The sequence below is a fragment of the Melopsittacus undulatus genome, chromosome 15, assembly GCF_012275295.1.
Source record: "Melopsittacus undulatus isolate bMelUnd1 chromosome 15, bMelUnd1.mat.Z, whole genome shotgun sequence".
Lineage (NCBI taxonomy): Eukaryota > Metazoa > Chordata > Aves > Psittaciformes > Psittaculidae > Melopsittacus > Melopsittacus undulatus.
In genome coordinates, this window is record NC_047541.1 from 298,141 (window position 1) to 319,666 (window position 21,526).

The 21,526-nt window shown below is 52.9% G+C and overlaps 2 protein-coding genes across 2 annotated transcripts in view; both read right to left on the reverse strand.

The window, feature by feature from the left end:
* KMT2A (lysine methyltransferase 2A) overlaps nt 1-18,041 on the reverse strand; it is a 40,541-nt gene extending 22,500 nt beyond the window's left edge. Inside the window, exons 1-10 of the mRNA XM_034069491.1 lie at nt 17,694-18,041; nt 8,790-8,859; nt 5,122-7,790; nt 4,520-4,697; nt 3,915-4,149; nt 2,953-3,017; nt 2,441-2,812; nt 1,751-1,824; nt 980-1,108; nt 26-139 (exon numbers count right to left, since the gene is read on the reverse strand). Of these exons, the coding sequence (XP_033925382.1) occupies nt 26-139; nt 980-1,108; nt 1,751-1,824; nt 2,441-2,812; nt 2,953-3,017; nt 3,915-4,149; nt 4,520-4,697; nt 5,122-7,790; nt 8,790-8,859; nt 17,694-18,041 (4,254 nt within the window). The remainder of the gene's footprint in view (nt 1-25; nt 140-979; nt 1,109-1,750; nt 1,825-2,440; nt 2,813-2,952; nt 3,018-3,914; nt 4,150-4,519; nt 4,698-5,121; nt 7,791-8,789; nt 8,860-17,693) is intronic.
* A 2,055-nt stretch (nt 18,042-20,096) lies between these two features.
* On the reverse strand, nt 20,097-21,162 carry ATP5MG (ATP synthase membrane subunit g). The gene is made up of 3 exons (XM_034069544.1): nt 21,005-21,162; nt 20,765-20,925; nt 20,097-20,281 (listed from the first exon to the last, which is right to left on the reverse strand). The coding sequence occupies exons 1-3, from the start codon at nt 21,057-21,059 to the stop codon at nt 20,183-20,185; spliced, it is 315 nt and encodes a 104-aa protein (XP_033925435.1). The 5' UTR covers nt 21,060-21,162; the 3' UTR covers nt 20,097-20,182.
* Between the last annotated feature and the right edge of the window lie 364 nt (nt 21,163-21,526).

Genomic DNA, 21,526 nt, shown 5'->3' on the forward strand with positions numbered 1-21,526 from the left:
TTGACAGCAGAACGCAATGCTTTACCTCCACATGTCCACTGCTGGCACAGAGAAAACAGACCACCCTGGGAGTAATAGGTACCGAGGTGACGATGCCTAACCCACCCATCTCCCAAACATTCTCCACTTCACAGTCCTCCTGAAAGCACAAAAGGACACATCACCATGCAGAACAAGGCAATACAACATCAGTACAAAGTGCTCACACTGCTTTACACGCTCAGGGCCTGCAGTTAGGCGGCCTCCAACTGAAACCATTTCAGCTTCTACCTTGGTCTACTTTAGAGTCCCACCTCGGCGCTGGTCTTGCCAAGAGAGCCCAGCAAAGCCCTAGCCTTCCCCTATGGAAAGCAAGCCTAAGGAACGAGACAAAGCTTTTCACAATTGCACAATTAGTACTGAAGGTGGAATTTCAGAAGAATTATACTTTATTAAAGCTCCATATTTTATAAAACACTTATGAGATCCCACTATAAGCTCCATTATCAACACTTATAGATGGACTGAAAAATTCTGATTAGGAAAATATGCATGTTTATTATTTCAACACTGTTGTTCAAAAAAGTACAGGATTTCTCATTTGAACCCCCAGATATACCCCAAATGTCTTGAATTACAAGTTACTAACATTTCCCCAAATCTTGTTGGCTCAAGTTGTGGCAAGGTTTTATAGTTCCATCTTAATGGAATCATTCTTCATAAACCTCACATTCTCGCCCATCCTCACACATTGCCAGTTAAAGTTTTAAAGCTTTAAGTCTCTCTTCGTCCAGTACTCTAATTATAAGGAAAACAAAAAGGCATAACCAGCTTCTAAGAATCAACCGAGTGACTTGTCCTGAAGGCTCCTATTTGCAGTTCTCTCTGAAGGGAACCAGACACACACACTTAGAAGTCACTGCCAGCACTCTTGAGGGACTCTAGCTCCAGTGATTAGAGGCAGGTAACATTCAAAGACTTAAAACATTTTGTCCTCTACCTTGAAATCCACTCGGATTCTGTGGACTCCATCTGTAGGTGGCTTTTGCTTGGAACTGCTTCCGTTAGTCAGAGTGCTGAGCAAATTCAGCGTGCTGCTCTCTGGCTTGCTTATAGGAGGGGGCTTTTCCTAGTCAAGTAAAGGAGCCGGCGTTAATCCCAACCCTGAATGTCAGAACTTCACCAAAATCACATGAAATGCTGAAGATGATTCACAGAGAAAACCCCCAAACCACCGTGGAGTTCAGAGCGTGTGGAAGGTGCAAGTCACCGTTCTGCAAACTGTGCTTGGGAGCATTCCACACACAATTACATCTCAAATTCAACTTGCAGCTTCTCCTCTAACATCATGTTGCTCTCTCAGCAGAGCACTGGCTTTTATTTTGCTGCAGTGGGGCAGCTCTGGGCTCAATGGGTCCCTATGCACTTCTCTCTCAGATTTATGTAAGACAATTATTTTAGGGCTTGTTTGTGGGGTTTTATTCCATAATGGAGTTGTTTCCAAGATGAAGGCAGCTCCATGTTCCATGGAGAAGCTAGCCTCCACCCCACAACATGCAAATCTTAGAGAACAAGTGACCATCTGAAGCAAATCTTAGGCATATGCTGGCTACTTTGGTATCTGCATCCTGCCACGAGGAGAAACCTAACGTCCCTAAGTAAGAAAACAGTTACTCTGCCCATGGGTTAAGCAATACCGTTCTACTTTCTAGAAAGACTGAAGTTCCAGGTCCCTGAAATGTACTGACTGGGTACAAAAAGCAGTATTCACCTTTTCTTTTGGTTTCTGTTTCACAGGGAAAGTTGGACGGGGAGCAATTTTTTTCTGTTTGCTTTGTTCTGTGCCTAGGAAGGGGGGAAAAATTATGAGTATTTCAAGTAACTAACAGCCACCTGTAGAGAAGAGAAGGGAAGAAAATCAGCTGGGTAACGTGCGAGGAATTTTAGAGCAGAATTTTTCCACCCCCTTCTGTGACTGCACCTCACCAGCTACAGCTTGAGCAGCCTCCTTGAGGCATGAGTGGGAATTTGCTCCACTAAAAGCCTGAAGCCAAAGGTGCCTAGGCACACAGGTCCCAGAGCTGCCTCGCTGATCACTGCTCAAGCTGCTCTATGCTATGTACCATAGTGGACTATGGGCTTGTAGCAAAAGCTTACATTCCTCTTGTTTCACATCCAGACTATGAAGAGCCACCAGACCGAGTGTCAGTGACATATGCTTGGAGACTGCCCCATGCATGTGCCTGCAAGCCCCAGTGAAACTGGGCAGCTTTCTCCCCGCCCCAGCACACAGCGTAGCGCCGTAAAAGGAAGCCAGGTCTAAGCCACATTTCCAAAAGAACCTGTTGTAATTTCACCAGATCATCGAGCATTTCTCGGGTTTAAAAGCCAACAGCTTTTAGCAGTACTAATATCATTACTTAACATGACTCAAGTATTGAGGAGAAACAGTCCCATTTACCTATTTCTGGCTGGGGAGTCTGCTTTTTCTTAGGCTCAGGAGTGGCAAGTTTAGGCGCTTCTTTTTTCAAAGGTCCTGAGCTGGGTGGCTGAGGAGGAGGGAGCGGCGCTGGCTGGGCTGTCTGTTTGCCAGTCTTCCTGGTTCCAGGTGCAGGGATCTGTTTGGGCTCTGGCACCGGAATGGAGGGATTCCCATCCTCATGCTTTTCCTCAGCAAGCTTACGGGCAGGCTCGCTGCTCTTCTTTACCGCATTGTCTTCTCTCGATATGACACTCTGAGGAGTTGGTTTCTGTCCAGAGTCCAGCTGGTTCTTTCCAGAATGGCTTTCTTTCTTTTCATTTGTCTTCGACTTCTTCTCTTTCTTTTTTGCAGCTAGGAAGAAGAAGCATCAATAAAGCAACACTGCCAAAATGGCATGACTTCAAATGATTTGCCACTTCTTTAAAACAAAGCAAGGTAAGAGATGAAACTTTCTCTCTGGTGCTACACTCAAGCCAAGTCTTTCAGCCTACCTTTAGCTTGCTTCTGGAGATAGGCTTTGGAAGGCATCCACTGTAGATTCTGACATTTCCTCATTCTAAAAAGAAAGAGCATGCCATGAAATCAGAAGAAGAATGCAGGCAGTGAGAGGGCAGTCTGTAAAAGCTCCATGAGAAAACTTGACAAAACCACTATCAATACACCCACTGCTGTCTCCCAGGCAACTCCCCTGCCTTTCAAAGGTGTGTAAAGAAAATTCTTATTTTCTTCTGTGTTTTCCCTTCAGTTTCCCACCCTCTCAAACATGGTTTTGAGACCTCACCCGCAGCCTGGACAAAGCTGCTGCATTCTCATCTCAACAGGTGAGCATCGCACAGCGATCCTCACAGCTATGCTGTGGAAATGGCTCTCATGCTGCAGCAATCTCTATCGGTGCCACTTCACCTGCTGCCTTTTCAGACAAGATTATCTTGTCTGATAAGATCAATTTAATGTAGCATTTTGAAAAAGCAAAAGGTTCGGGCGAAGTGATACGTGTGAAAACTGATAGGAAAAAACGTGGAAGGGCAATACTGCTTAATGACATCCAGAGACACCTTTGTTATACCAAGTGTATATACACCAGATAAACGTCATCTCCAAAACATCAGCTCTACATGAATGCAATGTGGGAGAATGAGAGTCTGTGCTGCCTTCCCCCCAGAAACCCACACTGCCTAATCAAAGTCACTGGTCTCAAACCAAACGTTTTCTGTGCCATGCCAGTTCCCATCAAGCTGGGGAGAATAAACCAGAAGTGAACTTCAGAAACAAGCACAACTTGAAGCGGGATCTCATCTCCTAAATCCCACTGTTACCTTCCCCTGCTGTGATCCAGCCTCAGCCCAGGGCAAATTCACTCCAAGCCCATGCTCCAGGGCTCCCTGTCCCAAAGCACGGGTGTGCTCATCCCAGGCAGCACAGGGATGGGCTGAACTGTTTCTCACACACTTACTTGCAGCACTGCTTCTTTATGTTGCGCCCACCAAACTTGGGTTTGTCTAGACAGTTGGTACAGACACCGCAGTCCTCTGGAACCTGACAGCCTGAACACTGTCCACAGCGCCTCGAGCGTCGGCCCTTCTTCACTGGAGGTTCTTGTTGTGCCTTATTCCTGGTAACCGGCTTAATCGGCTTGATCGGTGGAGCAAGAGGTTCAGCCTCTTCTGAGCCAGCTATCGATGACTTATCTGTCAAGAAAGTTTCTAGTATAAATTCACTGATGCCAAAGGATGTTCCAAGTGTCTAATTTGCTCATGGAATTTATTTCCCTAAGGGCAGGAACAGCTGCAGAGCTACACACGGGGCACGTGTGAGTGCAAGCGCACACACACGTGTGTACCTGTACATATGTACATGCACACACACCCCTCAGCAAATGAGAAGTTCAGTGCAGAACACAATTAGAACAGCTAGCAACAGCAGACAGGATTCACCCTGTTTGAGCTCTTTAACACGCTTGCCCTCCCTCCTTAACCATTGAAAGCAGTCTGGCTTAAGCAGTCAGCCAAAGCTGGCTTTGTATGAAGCCAGAGGTGAAGACTAAAAACCCTAACTCACCATCATTCCCCATGGAAGACAGTATCTTCTCCCGCTCTTCCCATGGTAAGGCACTCAGAGTGGGCATGTCATCTGGGAAGACTGCTCGTTTGCGGCCCAGCGCAACGGCTGCTCTCCTGCAAACATGCTTGATTCGTGGTCCTCGGACCGATGTTTCCGATGAATCGCTCTCTTGTCCCTAGAGTTCAGAACATGGGAACAGACAGTATCCCTGAGAAAGGCTGGGAAACATGTAACAAACTTCTAAGCTACTGAAAAAGAGTTTGTCTGTATCTTGCACTTAGCCAGAATCGGGGTAAATGTAAGGACTCTCAGCCTCGTAAGCCCGGATGAGCCCAGCGAGGATAAACTCAAGAGAACAAGAGGTTCTACTTAAAAAGGACGGGGCTCCCCCCCCAGGGTGACCACACAGCAGCTCCCTCTCCCCCTCAGCTTCTGTGCAGGGTTTCTCGGTCTTAGGCCATTTGTCATCTGTTGCACTAACAGCTGCCCGGCTCTGCGTGTTCATTCTTCACGTTTACGATATGAAACCTACTGTTTACTTCCAGTGCAAGACAAGATGCACCCCAGCAAACAACAAAACAACTTGGAAAAGGGAATACCTGTGCTTTTGGCTGATCTGCTTGTTTGAGGGACTTGCTCTTCTCAATCTTGTAGAGCTGGGCTTTTGCCTTTTTCAGAAGACTGGCCACCCTCTTGTCAGTCATTGGCAGTTTGTCTGCTTGAGCCAACATAGAGCTGATGGAAGAAGCGGAATGTTTAACGGTGCTGGACGAAGGAGCAGAGAGACGCAGGGCTTTTTCCTTCTCCAAAGAGGGCACGGCGGGACTGATGTCCAGGTCTGACTTGTCTAACCCTCCCCTACCTTTCTTGGATGTTTTGGTTTTGCTGGCTGCGGCGTCGGGCAGTGCCACGGCGGAAGCGTCTGCCGCAGGCTCGAGTGCCGCAGACTTCTTCCGCCCGCCTGTTTTTTTGGCAGATGATGATGCTGCGACATCCTCACTGACAACTTTCTCTTTGGGCATTTTACCTACAGGGAACAAGGCAGAGCTACTCTGGATTTCCGACCCTTTCCTCCTTTTCTCCTTCCTTGACTCCCGTTTGTTCTCCTTCTCTCTCTCTCGGTCTTTCTCTCTGCTTTTGTCCTTCTCCAGGCTTTTGTCAGCATCTTTATCTTTGGAGAGTTCCTCTGCCGCCCTGTCCTTGTTCCTGCCTCTCTCTGTCTGGGGACTTGACGTGAACCAGGGGAAGAGAGGAGCAGGGCTGCTGGAAGGGAAGGGCTCTGCTGGAGTGCTCGTCTGCTTCCTTGGTCTCTGGCTTCTTTCTGCCGATTCCCCAGACGGCGTTAGGGAATGGGAAGGAAAAGTGAAAGTTGAATTTAAGGCACTAGTGGCAAGAGAACTAACAGAAATGCTTGTTAATGAGGAAGAGACAGAAGACTGAGGGGTGAGCGTTGTCAGGTCAGAGGTACTAAGTCTCCCACTTCTTGTCCTCATGGAGTGCGAAGGAGATCTGGGTTCCGAGCGGATGGGGCTGAACACTCTCCTCTTCCTCTTCCGAGAGGAGACACCAGTGGCAGAGGCCCCTGCAGTGGTGCGCCCGACCGATGAGGGCAGAGTGACAGATTCAAAGATCCTGGAGTGGGCCTCGCTCGGTGTGAACCTGGGTGCTCTCAGCAGGGGACTTCTCTTGTGCATGTCAAACCTCGCTCCGGACTGAAGAGAGAAGAGGCGTGCTGGAGCCGTCGCACCAGGGGTTGAGAAACCAGACGCAAAGCCGACGTCCTCTGGTGTCAGTGGCGGAGGCCTGAAGTTATCGAATATCGGTTTGCGAATAAGACCCTCTTTGGCATATTTTGCTGAGGAGAAGTACTGTGGCTCCGAACGGGAATGCTTCAGGGAGGTCCACCTGAACGTCGGCTCTCGCAAAATTGACTTACGTTTCTCTTGCATCGGCGCGGCAGAAGCGGGAAGGAAGGGGGAGGCCAATGGTATGGTGGGAGGCATCAGCCAGGGGGTATGGTCCGAGATGCTGGAAGCAGGCTGTAGTGGTGGTGGGGGAGTGAGCAGGGGGGGAGGAGGAGAGGAAGAGGACTGCTGCTGCGGCACGCTGGGCAAGGCCGACAGCTTTTTAGTAGTCCTCTGGCCAAAACTTCTTTCTGTTATCGAAAACCTCCTGTTTCTCCTATCACCATTATCATTTTCAGGGGACTGAGAAACAGGCAGTGGCGCGTGGACCTCTGGAGTGTTGCTCCGCTCCTCAGAAAGCGTCTGCAGCTCCTCGGAAGCCTGAGAGTCTGTTGATGTGTCCACACTGGGGCTGCTGGAGCGTGAGGAGTCTGAAGACATCTGGGACGAATGCTGGGAGGCGGCGCTGGACTTCTCGCTGGAGCCACAAGACGTGGCACTGAACCTGCTGTTGGGTGTAGATTCCAGTCTGGATATCTTGATGGGAGGATCGTAGTCTTCGTCCTCAATAAACCGCTTTGGTGTTTTGATAATCCGGGAAGAGATCGCACTCACAACAGGCATGATGAACTGGCGAATGTTCTTGAGCTGGGTTCTGCCCTTCCTGCCCTGCAGTTTGGCCGCCTCTTTCTCAATCTTCTTCTGTGCCCCCTTTTTAGCCCTCTGCAAAAGTTGCTTTGCAATCGTGGCATCCGTCCTTTTGGTGGAAGGTATAATCCTAACGGGCTTAATCCTGCGTGGACTCTGCCTGACAGCTGTCTTCTCCTCCTTGGTAAGAGGTGGTGTGCCATCCTTCTCCTTGCGAATCCTCTGGGGCTTCTCCAGCTGCGAGTTCATGACCAAGGTGGAGGATGTCTTTAAACGCTCAGAGGATGGCGGACGGCCCCTCCTGCGCACGATCTGAACGCTCTTCCTCCCAATCTGAAGTTTTGCCCCGGGTTTAAATTTAGATTTCAGTGGGGAGAGTTTACTCGTTCTTAATTTCTTGATCTTTGTTGCTTGCTGAAATGTAGTGGATGGTGACCTTTTGATTTTCTTCAGACTTTCTTTTTCCTCTTTGCTGCCCTTTTGAATGTCCGACGCGTCCTTCACTTGTGACAATTTGAACTTCACACTTGTAAGCGTTGGAGGTCTTCCTCGCCTTTTTTCCCCACTCTTCAAATCCTTCTTCTTGACTTTCTCCATAGATGTGGTTTCAGACTTGCTTGAAGGGGAACACACTGATGATGAGTCTGACAGCACGGTGGAACTCCGGTCAGAACTGCTCCGAGGCCTCCCACGAGGCTTGCGTGGACTAGATTTAACTGGGAGGGAAGCAGAGAATGCAGAGGATACATTAAACTGCCCGAGTGTCAGATCAGCATCACCCGCATCACACTTAACTCAGTGTCAGTCACACTGCCTGTATGGCTTGCATTTTTATCGATACATGCAAAGAACACAGTCCAACAAGGTTGGAAACAAGGTTTCCTAACAAACCTCTCTGCCTTTTCACAAAGCTGTATGTGCAATGGCACAAGCCTACTCTCAACCTGACACTGAAAGGGAACAATAATTCCCAAGGGCACGTGCCATCTTTCAAACACATTAAAAAAATGTTTTTCTTTCTTTTTTAAGCAGATCACAGCTACTTGGAGGGGAAAAAGAAATCCTTCTCCTCCAGTACCATCCATCTGCACTGCTGAGAGATGGGTCAGTAATGCAAGCACCAGTGCAAGGGAGGGGCTGACACAAGGCAATTTACTAAAACCTACTCTAGTTTTAGCCTTGCAACACAGTCTGCACTTGGCACTGACTTGGACTCACAGGCAGATGTGCAAGACTTGATTACTCACCCTTACCAGGTCATTTAAAGGCATTTTCCCCAACCCAGCTACTCCTGGGTAGCTCTGGTGCTCCCAGAGCTCTGAGCACACGCATGGTTCTTCACATGGAACACCCTGCGAGCAGGGCTTTCCATGGGCTCCTCAAAGCAAAGGTTCCAGTTATAGGCAACAATGTGTCTACTGAAAGATACTGAAATACTCAAACCAGTTTTAGATCCTTACTATTAAAAGAATTGCCTCTCCAAAACACTCACATGAGGTTTCAGGCACTGGTTTCATCAATATCACTCTTTGACTCACTTTCCCTGTTCCATAACAGACCAGACTTACAGAGTCTGAAAATAAGGGGGTCAACTCCAAAGACAGGTTTGGTTTTTACAGTGGGTCAGATTTGATGGAACAAAGAGGACAGGCACAGCAAATCCATCACAAGAGAGAACACACAAGTCAACATCCCACCCTGCCCTTTGAACGTACCTGTGGGGGACCTTGCGGGGCTTTGCACTTTGACTTCTTCATCTGAACCGAAACCTAGAAACTGTTCATCCTGCAATGAGAAAGCAGGTGCAAATTTGAAGATGTGGCTATTAACATTGAAACGAACTTCACTGCCATCACAGCACAAAAGGATTCCAGAGGATCTTCCCTCCCCCAGTGACATACACAGGCATTTGTTCTCCTACTAAACAATTGCTCAAGAGGAAACACAACTTTTGTATGTATGTATAAGGCTGCTACAGAACGATCAAAAAGAAACAAAGGGCAAGTATATATGGAAACAAACTCTTAATGCACAAAATCTGCTGCTCATATCAAAGCACAAAGGCCTCCTCCTCCAAGCTATTAATCAAACTGCCCTAAAGGCATACTCCAGCCAAAGAAGTGTCTCCAGGTTTATTTTTCTAGTAGAAATGTCAACCAACTTCCTCCAGACTTATGCAAAAGCCTCTCTGGATGAGCAGAAGCATCTGAGGTCTATAATTCAATGCTTATAACCTCTGGAAGGAAACTACATGATTTCAGGGCCTTTTTGGACCCTCCGAAGGTGCATGTGCCTCCTGATGAATCCCGTCCATCGGTTCCATCACACAAGAACCTCCAAGCCTGGCTAAGGAACAAGTTAGGGTAAAGCTACTGACAGGAAGGCAGAGCCATCCCCAAATGCAGGCTTTGCTCATGCACCCTGGGAGTCAGAGCATGCCACAGCACTAAATAGCACCAGAAACACCACAAACTGGTAAGATGGCAGAACAGGCTTTCTCCCAGAGGCACCACAGGGTGTTTCTTCTCCTGTGTTTCCCAGCAAAGTCACCACTAGGAAAGCATTTCTTGCTCACAGACCACAACCTTTACTAGCTGTTGCATTTCAAAGAACAATGAAATTAGTAGCCACATAGGGAACATTATGGAACATTGTGGGCACTCATGTTAACAACTGACCCTTGATTACAAGAAAAGTGGTTTCTGTTGTTGGGTTGGGGTTTTCTTTAATTCACTTCAGGCTTTGCCTTCAGCAGAGATATAAATTTGACTTCATCACAGAGCTCTGACACTGAAGGCACCATGCTCACATTCAGACAGGTTTTTCAGGGAGGGTGCAAAGCTGTCAATCCTGCTCATCTGCCACCAGAATTTGTGACACGGTTTTGTGTGTACATTGCTCCAATTCTCCTAGTCTGATTTCACCTCCAGGGTTTATGTTTGCCAGCATTAAGTTGCCTCTGAACTCTGAAATCAGGGATGTCACTTGTTGCTTGCTTCTTTAAAGCAAGATGTCACCCTGGCTGCGTGCTAGAGTTATTAGTGCAGTGCTGGCTGCTCTCAGGGCTCCGTGTGGACTCAAGTTGTTATAGAAACAGCATCCTGAAAGTGAAAAGGTGCAACATCCTGAACAGAAGCTGAGGTGTGTAAGGAAATGACCTTTCCTGGAGTAGCTGATGAAACGCTTTGGCAAAACAGTGCTGCCTTCTGCCTCTGCTTTCTACATGACATTTCCAATTCATCTCTCTCCAGGATGGACCATGAGAAGAGTCTTTGCTACTGAAAGCACAGTTTAAGGACATTAAAATACATGCACAGAGACCTGTACCTGTGTCTAAGAGGTAAAAAGCAGCAAGGCCCAAGACACACTGTTTCTCAGCCTCAAACAATACAGATACAGTAAACAGCCTGAACAGAAGCCATTCAAGTTTTCACCACAGATAATGCAGTTCATCATTCTTGTAAGGAACTATCAGCATGTGCTGTGGAGCAGGGGACAGTTCTGCCTTTCCTCCTTACATCCCTGTTCCTCCTCTGCTCTGCGCCGTTGCAGCAGCAATGCCCAGGAAATGTGAAAAAGCGATGACAAAGTAATCCAAAAGAAATAAAATTACACCAAAATGTGTTGTTTCTACCCAAGGATCCTCACATCACACAGACACCCACCCAGACCTTTCCCTATCACCACTTCCCAATGCTGATCCTGCAAGCACAACCCCGCAGCGAGAAGAAAAAGGGTCCCCGGCACCACCAAGGGGAGAGCCTGGTGACGGAGGCAAACTGGGGCTGAAGTGGCCCAAATGCTGTGGATGCAGCAGGAACAGCAGGCTGCCCACCACCAGCCCAGGTCAGGAATGCAAAGGGAGCAGCCACTCACCTTCCTTAGCCCGCCAGAACTGAGATCTGCAGCATTTCCAAACACACAGCACGTGCACACAGCGCACACTGGGCATAGAGGCAGGCGGAGTGAAACCAGCTCCTGCGCATGAGAGCTCATCTCCCCCAAGAAAACAGGAATTACTGCTGCCAGCAGAAGCCTCTCAAGGCACGTGTACAGCCCTTGGAGGAGAACCCTACAGACTGCTCGGTGAGCAAGGACAGCAGGAGCACACCCGAGCGCAGAGCCCTCCCTGCGCACTGCCGCTGTACTCTGCTCTAAGGACTCGTCGCGTTTCCAACACACGATTTAAACCACCAAACACTAAAGCAAACAAATGCTTTTCAGGAAGAGTAACAGATACAGACTTATTTCCAAGGTTGAGGAAGAGCCCACCCCTGCCCAGAGAGGCAAGTTCAGTGTCATCTAAAATAATAATCCTTTGCACTAAAATCAGTTCCTTGCACCCAATTTAAGTGCGTGTGAAACGCTTGCTCTTGGCCAACAAATGCAATCTTCTGGTAACCAAGAGCAATATTCAACAGAGCCTCAGCAGCTGCAAATGCAAACAACCTCCCATCTAACAACAGAGCTGCCAGGGGCTGAGTGCGTGCAGCTGGAAACAAGGATGCACCTGAGGTTGGGACCTGCCGGTCTGGTGCCCAAAAGTGCCTTTGTCGTGCCACAGAAGTGTATTTTATGCTCACTACTCTTCTGCCCAGAACACAACACTGGGCCTGAAGGAAGGTGAGTGCCCACTGTGATTTCAACAGGAGGAATCCCCATCCCTGGCCCAGTATCCTGGGAATGCTCATTTTTTATCATTTCCTACTGAGCAGCCACCAAAAGTGCCTACAGTGAAACAGCTCCCTCCACAAAAGCCTCCCTTTGGCTCTGTTTGCAACTACAAGTAGCACGCTCAGTACGTTGTTCGCATCTGCTCGGTGCTGTTCCTGAGTGTACCGATGGCCTCAAGTCACCACCTCAGAGGGCAGCCTTGGAACCCATCGGGGAAGACAAAGAAGGCCACCGAGCACGGCCAGGCCACCAAGCCGGCATCGTACATCAAACACAGTTCTGAGGCACAGGAAGCAGGAACATCCTCCCTCCAGTTTTCCAGAAGTGACTATAAAGCCTGACAGATGGCGAGTGATTAAAAACCATAATGATTTTGAGCATGACCTCATTTACCTGAGAAAGAATAATGCAACACAAAAAAGGTCACTGGGGATGATACATAAACAGATGAGATAAGGTCTGCCTCAGGTGTGAGACACAAAGCCCAACAAAGCAGACAAGGGTCGATCCCTCCACAGGCAGCAGAGCTTCCACGTTCATCTCCTACCCAAACATTACCTGACCTTAAAGCTGCAAGCAGATGAAGAAGGGCTTTTCCTGCAGTAGCCCAGCTACGAGGAGAACAGAAAAGTTGCAAGCACTTCTCTACTGCAACCTTCCTGAGCAAACCTACTTTTCAGAGAATTTCCAGCTAAAGGTCTCAGAGGAAAACCCACCTTCAAGTGAGAAACTATCCTGCAGGCACTGCCTGATGCTCCAACCTGTGTCTGTGGAGTAACACTGCAGCTTGTACCACTGCAGGTGGCCAGAGTTGCACAGAACTGTCCTCAAAGCTGTCAAAAGCACTAAAGCAGCAATGGAGCTGTTCAATCGGCTCTTGAAAAGGTTTGTTGAGTTTTACAAGAGTCATCTGAACAATGCTGCACTTTTCTTCCCCTTCACCATCTTGGGTTTGGCCCCAATTACACATCTTCTTGGAAAGAGAGAAGCTATTTATAGCAGCTCGCTCCAAAGCCTGCTTGGTAACTACGGCACAATATGGAACAGACTCCTCTTCCTTCAGCAGGGTAAATGTCCTCGGAGGCTGGCAATCAGTAACCCCAAGAGAAATGCTGGACACGCTCTATGCTCATGTCGGGAGCAGCCATATGGGAATTCAAGAGAAGCTTCCCAAGCGGATGCTCATGATGCAGGGTCGCTAAGGAGCAGTAGAGCACTTGGGGTTATTGTTGGGTACTGACCTGGCTGAGGGTCTGCTTGCCCTTTCAGTCTCTCATTAGAGGACAGCTCTGAACGGGAGTGATGGGAGCAATGCACAACTCTGCAGGGCCTTCACCCCGAGACAACACTGACATGCACAGTGTGTCCTGAGAGCACAGAGCAGCTCTCACCTGGTCACTGACACACAACCACCCCAAGCTGCACCAACAGGCAGGTACACCCTGCTGCTGCCATGCAGTGTACCATGAGAATACAACCATGAGCAGGGCTGCAGCCTCCCGAATGAGCTCCTTGGACTGCAGGATTAGGAAGAGCTGCTCTTTACTGGGCTGAAGCACAGTAAGCCCCATCCTGGCAGTGTTACAAAGTGTGCAGTGCAGTTTCATCTGCCAGGACATCGAGTACACCCAGTGTCAGAGGTTACAACCAGCCAGACCCCTGCCCACCAGCCAAGTCACCAGCAGCAGCCCACTAACTGAATGCACTTGGTCCCCATTTTCCACAGAGCGCTGGTTGCCTCCGGGATTGAGAAATTCCCGTTTACAATTTCCACTCTGAATGCTCTGAGATGCTCTTCAGAGCACTGGAAACAGTCTCATTCTGGTTGCAACAAGCTTTCAGTACCACCTCCAGGAAAGAGGGGCAGCCAGGCTGCTACAGAGAAAGATTTACTCTGTAACCAAAGCAAGACCAATGCTTCCCAAGCTCTTCTAAGAGATCACTGGCAACATCATGCCCTGGCAACTGTAACCTGTCTCTCCTGGTTCCATAACAGACAGTTAGAAAGTAACACTTCACACAGACTTGGACAACTAAGAAAGGGAAAGATTTCTAGAGCTTGTTGCTAAATTAACACAGATGTAACAAAGCTGCCCAACACATCAAAGCAGCTGGTTGCCAAACTTCGGATATGCCTTAAAGTTATTGTATCGATGCATTAACAGCCATCTTCAGCAGTGACAAACTCATCTTCCTCTCCTACAGAAATGCGTCCACCTGGCAAAGCACAGAAGTGGTGATGAAGTCGAGCTCTGCTCTGCACCTTGGCTCAGTGGGGAACAGCTGGCCCCTCTTTGGGAATTTCATGGTATCCTTCGTCCTTAGGGTTTGATAATTCACTTCCTGCTGGTGCACAGGACTGACCCGAGGGGACTGAGCACAGCAAGAGGCTGTCCTGTGCTTCCAGCTGCAGGAACCCAAATGCCAAAAAGTCCCTGGAGCAAACCTGTCAGTGTGCATTGAAACCACCTCACCTGCCCATCACTTCTGCCAGTGACAGCACTGCCACAGAGAACAGCTTCTTACAGGGAACCCCACACTCCTTCCCCAAAAAAGCTTCACAAAACCACTCCCAAGAGTGTCCATACAGTGTAATGCTGCCCGAATCATCAATACTTGCCGGGATGATTAAAACTTGCACTTTATCTTCAAGCTTCTGACAAAGGAGCACCTGAATCTTCAGCAAGAACAAAAAGCAAGCAGAAGCCCTCCACCTCTGGGGCCGTGGTCCACACTGCCTCCACCGTGCCTCTGGTTCTACATCAGTGCCTACAGGCAGTTCTCTCCCCAGGTGCATGCAGTACCGGGCAGGGCTCAGCACCACAACCTCACAGACTGAGCACCAGGTGGTTTCGCAGCAACCGCCCAGCATCAGCTGGGAAAGGGACTTTGGAGGCAGGCGGCACAACTGTAATGCCTGTGGAGGAAAGGGAGTATTAACACTCGCAGCTGAGGCGTGACCACGGCAGGAGCGAAGCCACTCCTTCCTCCCAGCACATGGATCTGGTACCAACTCAAAACAAGCCATGGGTGAACATCCCTGACTCCAACACACACCTCGTAAAACATTACGAGCTGTGTATAAATGCAGCAGCAGCAGTGCTACTACAGACACTGTCACTGCCACCGCGTTCCACTGCAAACCTCGAGTCCCTGCAGCTCTCAAGCCAATGCAGATTTATGGAGTAAACTGTCAACATGCATCCAACATGCTCAGCTTTTATGTCCCAAAGCTTCAATTAAAGTTGAGAGGCGGGAAGGGAGCTCTCAACTGACAGGCACAGCAGATATCTAACAATGATGCATAAGCTGTTTCTATACCAAATATTGATGTAACAAATCAAGAAAGCACAGCCAAATGTCCCCTGTTGGGAAGTGCCACTCACATCAAGCAGAAAGGGTGACACACAGTGCAAATGCCGCCGTGTTCAACCACTTACAGCTTTACTGGGCAAAAAAGCCAACTACTCCTGTGGTGCCAAAGTCAGGTATTGTAATGTTGCTCCCTTAAAGCAAGCCGGTTTCAGGATAAGTCAGTGACACACAGAGCTGCAGTGACAGCCAGGGGTTCCTACAGTGTCACCCAAAACCCGGACTACACGGGGCCACCCCACAAAGTCTGCTCCATCCCACAACACAACTGAGGAGACGAGATGAGGACCAAGTGTAACAGGTAGTTACACAAGTGATGCCTCAGCCCCACGGAGAACAGTGTAAGCACCAGGCACTTAATTCAAAGGACTGGTGAGCCCTGGTCAGCAGGGTCTTCTGGAAGCCCCTTTCGAGAAGAACAGCACCCAAAGCAGGGTACCACACAGCCCCAGAACTTCACTATTTCAACACCAATGCTCAGCCGCCCCCTCCCCTAAAGGGGAGCCTGGGGGGCATCCACGTGTGCTGGAACTCTTCCTGCATCCTGCACACTCACCCAGCAGGAGGGAAGAGCTCAGCCTACTGCTTCTGGTGGCCAGCAGCAGCACTGCCATCTTTACTATGACTATAAAACATGCAGTCATGTTCAGGAGAATGAGGTCCTTCAGTGCAGAACAGCTCCATTTCTCAAGCATCACCCAAAGAAAAAAATCAGCTTGGTGAGCTAACTGAACCTGAATGTGCACCCAAAGACACCAGTACACTGTGCAAACCTGGGGTGAGGAAAAGGTCTGGGGTCTTCCCCTTTTCTCCCTGCTCCTGAGAGCCCAGGTGAAGCTCAGTGTGCTGACACCAAGCCACAAAGACATGAACATAACTTTCCCCAGTATGTCATGTTATTAGACAGAAGCTTTTAGCAGCTAACTAGAAAAGCAATGCAAGAAATAAGCTTCTTCAGTTACAAGAGACCCTGTCTCCATCAGCTACTGGCACCATGAACATACTGATATTATTTTAAAGCAAGGATGCCCCAGAGGCCAAACTCCCATAGACCTTCTGAAGATGTTTTGGAGGGATTCTGAGATGAAAAAACCCCACTTTAAGACAACTGGAATTCAAGTAAAACCCAAGCAACCAGTGTCAACTCAGAGAAAAGCAAGCAAAAAGCAGGTTGCCTGCCCCCAACCTCTTGCAACTTGTTACCTCTGTGGCTGCGTTGGTTGGCGGATTTCAGGCATTTCTGCCACTGAACCAACTCTGGAGATGCACTGACTACTTTCAAGCAGACCTGGTAAATTCCACTGCACCCAGTCTACTACAGACAGAGAACGTACAAGTGCCCTAAACAGCAGCTCTTCAGACCCAGGCTTTGGGTAAGAGGGCTGCGGAGAGCAGCTCCAGGTGACACCCGCAGTGGTGGGCACCAAGGTGACAAGAGCTCCAGGACCAGCCCTGGGCATGCAATGCCAACCCAGTACTGCAGCCGGAACCCTGCAGCCCAGGAGTGACTCCAGCTGAGCAGTGGGTGAGCAGCTCCACTGCAGAGCACTCGAGAGCGCGCACCCAAACCAGGCTGAGAGGCACAGAGACCTCTATTTTTAATAAAGTTTCTTTAACAAACTCAGATATGGCCAGCGAGGGAGAAACCAAGGAAGTGCTCCTGAAACCAGCAAAACATCAACAGAGGCTCTCCCACTCCGCAGCTGACAACCTGCCTGAGAACAGACAGACCTGGCCTTGAACAAACCAACACGGCTCCTGCCACAAAAGCCCTGGGAATTCTTGTGCTGGCGCAAGGACGCAGCTAACAAGTGATGCAAAGCAAGGGCTGGGGGAAAGCGGTGCTGCAGCTCATAGTAAGCAACACACCCCCATCATGTCTTCCCTGTGCTGTCAGTGGGTGGGCTGTTGTCAGACTCCTGCTCTGGCTGCCTTCGAAAGGCTTGGACAGAAATTAAAATGAAGGCAGGAAAAGGAGCAGCTACGGGAAAACGGAGGAAAAAGGAGGAGAAAGGAGGAAAGCCGCAGGCAGCGCTCGGGTGGCAGCGGCCGCACCGCGCCGGGCCCCGCCGCACCGGGCGGCGAGGCGGAGGATGCCGCGCTCCCCCCGCGCCGCGGCTCCCGGGGAAAGGCCGCGTTCCCCGCAGAGCATCCTCCGCAGGCAGCAGAGCCGCGCGCCCGGCCCCGCACCGCCCCCCGCGGGCAGCGCGGCCGCCGCCCCCCCCGGCCCGGTCCTACCTCCGGGAGCGCGCAGGATAATGGAGGCGGCGGCGGGGAGGGCGCACCGGCCGCGAGTCGCGTGCGCGGGGAGGGACCGCGCGGCGCGGAGGGCGCCGTTCCTCCCCCCCCCCCCGCCGGGCTCCCCCTGCGACCCCCTCCCCGCCCGCGGGCAGGAGGCGGCGGGCGCGCCCTTTGTGCGGGCAGCGGCAGCGGCGGCGCGGGCCGCGCAGGGGGGGTGTGACCGGCGGCGCGGGCAGGGGCTGCGGGAGGGGCTGCGCCCGCACCGCCGGGGATGCTGCGGGCCGGGACCCGCGGGCCGCGCCGCGCCCTCCCCCCGCCCCCGCCCCGCTCACCTCTCCGCTGCCCGCCTCGGCGCCGCAGGCCGCGCGGAACCGCCGCAGGTTGATGCCGATGGCGGCCGAGACCTGGAGCGCCGCGTCGAAGCCGGGTCCCACCCCGGCCGCGGGGCCCGCGGAGCCGCCGGAGCCCGGCGCTGCCCCGCCTCCCCCGCTTCCCGCCGCCCCGCCGGAGCACGGGCCGCCGCGCTCCCCCTCGCCCGCCGCCGCCGGTGCTGCCGCCGGCTCCGCGGGCCGCAGGCTCCGCACCGCCGGCACCCGCAGCCGGGACCCTCCCAGCCCCCGGCGGCCCCAGCCGCCGCTGCCGGGCCGGGCAGGGAAGCGCCACCGACCGCTGTGCGCCATCTTTACTGTGAGGCGACGAGCCAGAGAGCGGGGCCGGGCCGCGCCCCGCGCCCTGGATACCGCCTAGCCGGCCCTTAGAGGTGCTGCATAACAGCGGGCTCCATGCAGGTTGCGGGGCTCCGCCATCCCGCCGCCCCGGCGCCTGTGTAAGCCATTAGCGACGGGTGCTAGCCGGGCATAACGCTGGGCGATATGCAGGTGCCCGGGCGCGAGCTCCTGCGCGGCCCCCCTTCCTGCATAGCGCAGCCTGCCGCCGCCGCAGCACCTCATAGCTCGGCGGCCCATCCAGGCGCGGGGCCCCTCCGCGGAGCTCCCCGGAACCTGCGTGCCGCAATAGGGCCCGCGAGCAGGCGGCATAACCGCGGCCCCATGCCGAGGGAGGGCAGAGGAGCCGGGACCCGGTGCCGCGCATACGGCATAGGCGGCCCCGCCGCCAGCGTCCGTAGCTCCGGGCCCGGCGGGAGCCCTGCGGGCGGGCGGGGCCGCGGCGAGGCGGGAGGGCGCGGGGCGGGCACTCCCGGTGGCAGCACCCGTCACGGCCGGGGCGGAGGCGGGGCCCGCCCCGGGGAGCACACCGGTACCGGTTACCGGCCTGGCGAACGGGAGATACCTGTGTCCGGCAGCGGAGGCGGCCGCGCAGGGGGCTCTGCGGGGTGAGCAGCACCGGAGAGCTCCTGCAGGCCACGGGCTTCAGAGCTGCCGCTGCTGCTCCTTGCAGACCGGGTGCGCCGGGGCTTCCCACCAGGACTTCAGGGAGGGAAATCCCAATTGGACTGTGCCTGTCTCTCAGGGAGCATGACCAGGCCTGGAGCGTGCCCGAGCCCTGCCCTGCTTTGCCAGTCCGGTTTAACCCAATCCTCCCAATAAAGCCTCTGATGAACCCCACAGCACAGAGGCCTCGCCAGGGCCTGTGCGTGTTCGCCCCAAGAGCGAAGTGCACAGGTCAGAACAAGTCCCACGGGGGGGGCAGCCGGCACAGTCACACTTTGGTCCAGAAACGTGCTGTGAGTCAAGATCATGCTTTAAATCCTCCCCGTCCATCTTGATCAAGAGCCACCTTCCTGTGCTGAGGGGCCTGACGGTATCTTCCTGCTGGGCAATGGCTTCAGGAAGAGAGGAGTGAAGAGCTCCCGGTGAGATGCCATTTTCAGGGCCATCCATCCCTCAGTCTGGCTGGCTCAGGCAGGACATTTGGCTTCAGCCCTGGTTAGATTTGCACCAAGCGTCACCTCCTCAGAGGGGAGAGAGAAATCCCAAAGTCCTGGGCAGCAAAGGGAGCAACAGGAGCACGCAGCGAGTTCCAGGTACCAAAGTTCTCCAGAGCTGCTGCCGCAAATGAAGTTGTGGTCTCCTGAGTGGGCACTAGGACACTGAGACAGCAGACTCACCTATGAAAGCTGTGGGTTCCTCTGCGCTTGGTTTCCCCATCACTTGTGAGCCACCGTCACCGTGTCAGGAGCCCTTCTTTTCAACCAGAAAAGCTTTGCCACTGATGCCCTGCCAGTCACCCAACACACGGTGCTGTGAGCCCACCTGCGCCACCCACCAGCACCTCATGGCACTTCTTGCTGGGGTGAAGCACTGAGGATGTCAGCTCTGCGGTGGAGAGGAAGCACCGTGGCCTTGGCACAACAGCTATCCCCAAGGCATCAGGGGTACTAAGGGCAGCCAGGCTGGGGCCTGTGGGTGCACCAGTGAGTTGAGCACACAGCCCTGAGAACAGCATCAGCAAGGAGCAATCCTGGCTAGAAACCATCTCGCAAGACCATAAAGAGATGCAAGTGTTACCCTGGCAGGACTGCTGGCCCGGGAGTACTCCTCCTGCACAGGAGTTTCTGGAAATATGTGAGCGAGCAGGAACTACCCTGGGGTTTGTACACAGGAGCTGGCTGAGAACATGCAGCCCCAGGGGTTCCTGGGCAGCTCATGCTGGTGCTGAGCTAAGATGATGGATATGGTCAAGCTCAGCTCACCCTGCAAGACTCCTGTTCCACAGAGAAAGTCTCCACCACCAACATAACTGAAGCCCAAACCACCCCAAAGGACCATGACAGCTTCACACCAGTTCTGGCTTTATTGTCACCCACCCCAATACAGACTGGGGACACGGCCCCGAGGACGATGTTACTGAGGACGAGCCTTCAGACGTTGTACCCGATAATGCCACGCTTGCCTATGATCTCTCCGATGTAAAACCACATCAGCACCTCCGTGGCCACCAGCCCGTTCCTCACTGCTTCCTGAAAGAAAAGAGAACACCTGCTTCAGCTCTCAGCTCCTTCAGGTTCAGGTCTCTTGGGAGCAGCTCCCTTGGTTTCCATGGCACCAACAGAGAACTTCAAGCCAGTGGGTCTTAGGAATTACTACAGAATCCAGCTGGCAGGACCTCAAGAGGCTGCAGAACCTCCTCAGACCAAAATAAAAAGGATAAATGTAAACGTGTATCTTGTATCATTTACATTCATCTTATAAATGTGGCTCTTTGGAAGCCCGGCACCAACCACCACACATCTTCGGAGGGTCAGGCAGGCAGGGACAAAGCCCACTGCAGCACACATGACCCCTGCAGCCCTGTCTCACCCTGCGTGGATGTGCTGCTACACACGGCAGGAGGCAGCAGCCCGACCCGTGGGCTCAGCGCCCAGCAGGAGGAGCAGCGATGCTGCGGAGCGGTGCCCGCTCCCTCCCCGGTGCTGTGTCCCCAGCTCCCGCCCCGCCGTTACCCTGACGGTGAGCTGCGCCAGGCGGCCGGTCTGGAAGCCCCTGATCACGGACTTCATGCCGTCAATGGCCCGAGGGATCTCGCCGGGGGTCGGCGGCGCCAGCTCCACCTTGGCGTAGTACCAGAACGTGGCCAGGCGCGGCTTCGAGTAGGCCACGGCGGCTGCGGCAGAGCAGGGAGAACACGCGTTTACCGAGCGGCCCGCGGCCCCCCCGGCCCCGGCCCCGGTCCCGGCGCTCACCGCTGAGGAGCTGCGGCCCGCGGGTGCTCAGGGCCTGCACCAGCTTCTGCGCCATGCTGCAAACCGGTCCAATGTCACCCCGCCGCGACCGCGCCCGCCCAGGCCCCCGCGGCTGCCCCTCGAGCCGCCTGACCCCGCCCTCTCTACTCAGGCAGCTGCGCGGGCAGCCCGCAAAGCCCCCAGGCCACGTGCGCGGGGCGGGGCGCTCCGCTCAGCCGCGAGTTCGAGTCCCGGCGTCGCCGCTGCCGCCCCAGCGCTGGAGCCGCCCCCCGCGGACAGGCACCGGCACCGGCTCCGGCATCATCGCCACCTTTAATTCCAGCTCCCCGGTCCCCAGCAGGCATCCGGACACTGAAGCAGCACGCACAGTTGGCACAACCACCCCACGTCTGCCCCTGGGGACAGCAGCGCCTGCACACTGAGCCTATGGGCACAGAAGGAACAGAACAGGGGGAAGGTTTTGGCGTCGCTGGGAAAGAACAAGTGGGAGAGGGCCAGGGCCCCAGGACACACAGAGGCTGT

Excerpts from the sequence above, each read along its gene's own strand:
- ATP5MG (XM_034069544.1), bottom strand. The coding sequence starts at position 21,059 with ATGGCGCAGAAGCTGGTGCAGGCCCTGAGCACCCGCGGGCCGCAGCTC. Across the intron at positions 20,926-21,004 it reads CGGGCCGCAGCTCCTCAGCG|CCGCCGTGGCCTACTCGAAG; the intron begins GTGAGCGCCGGG and ends GCTCTGCCGCAG. Across the intron at positions 20,282-20,764 it reads TGGCGCAGCTCACCGTCAGG|GAAGCAGTGAGGAACGGGCT; the intron begins GTAACGGCGGGG and ends CTTTTCTTTCAG.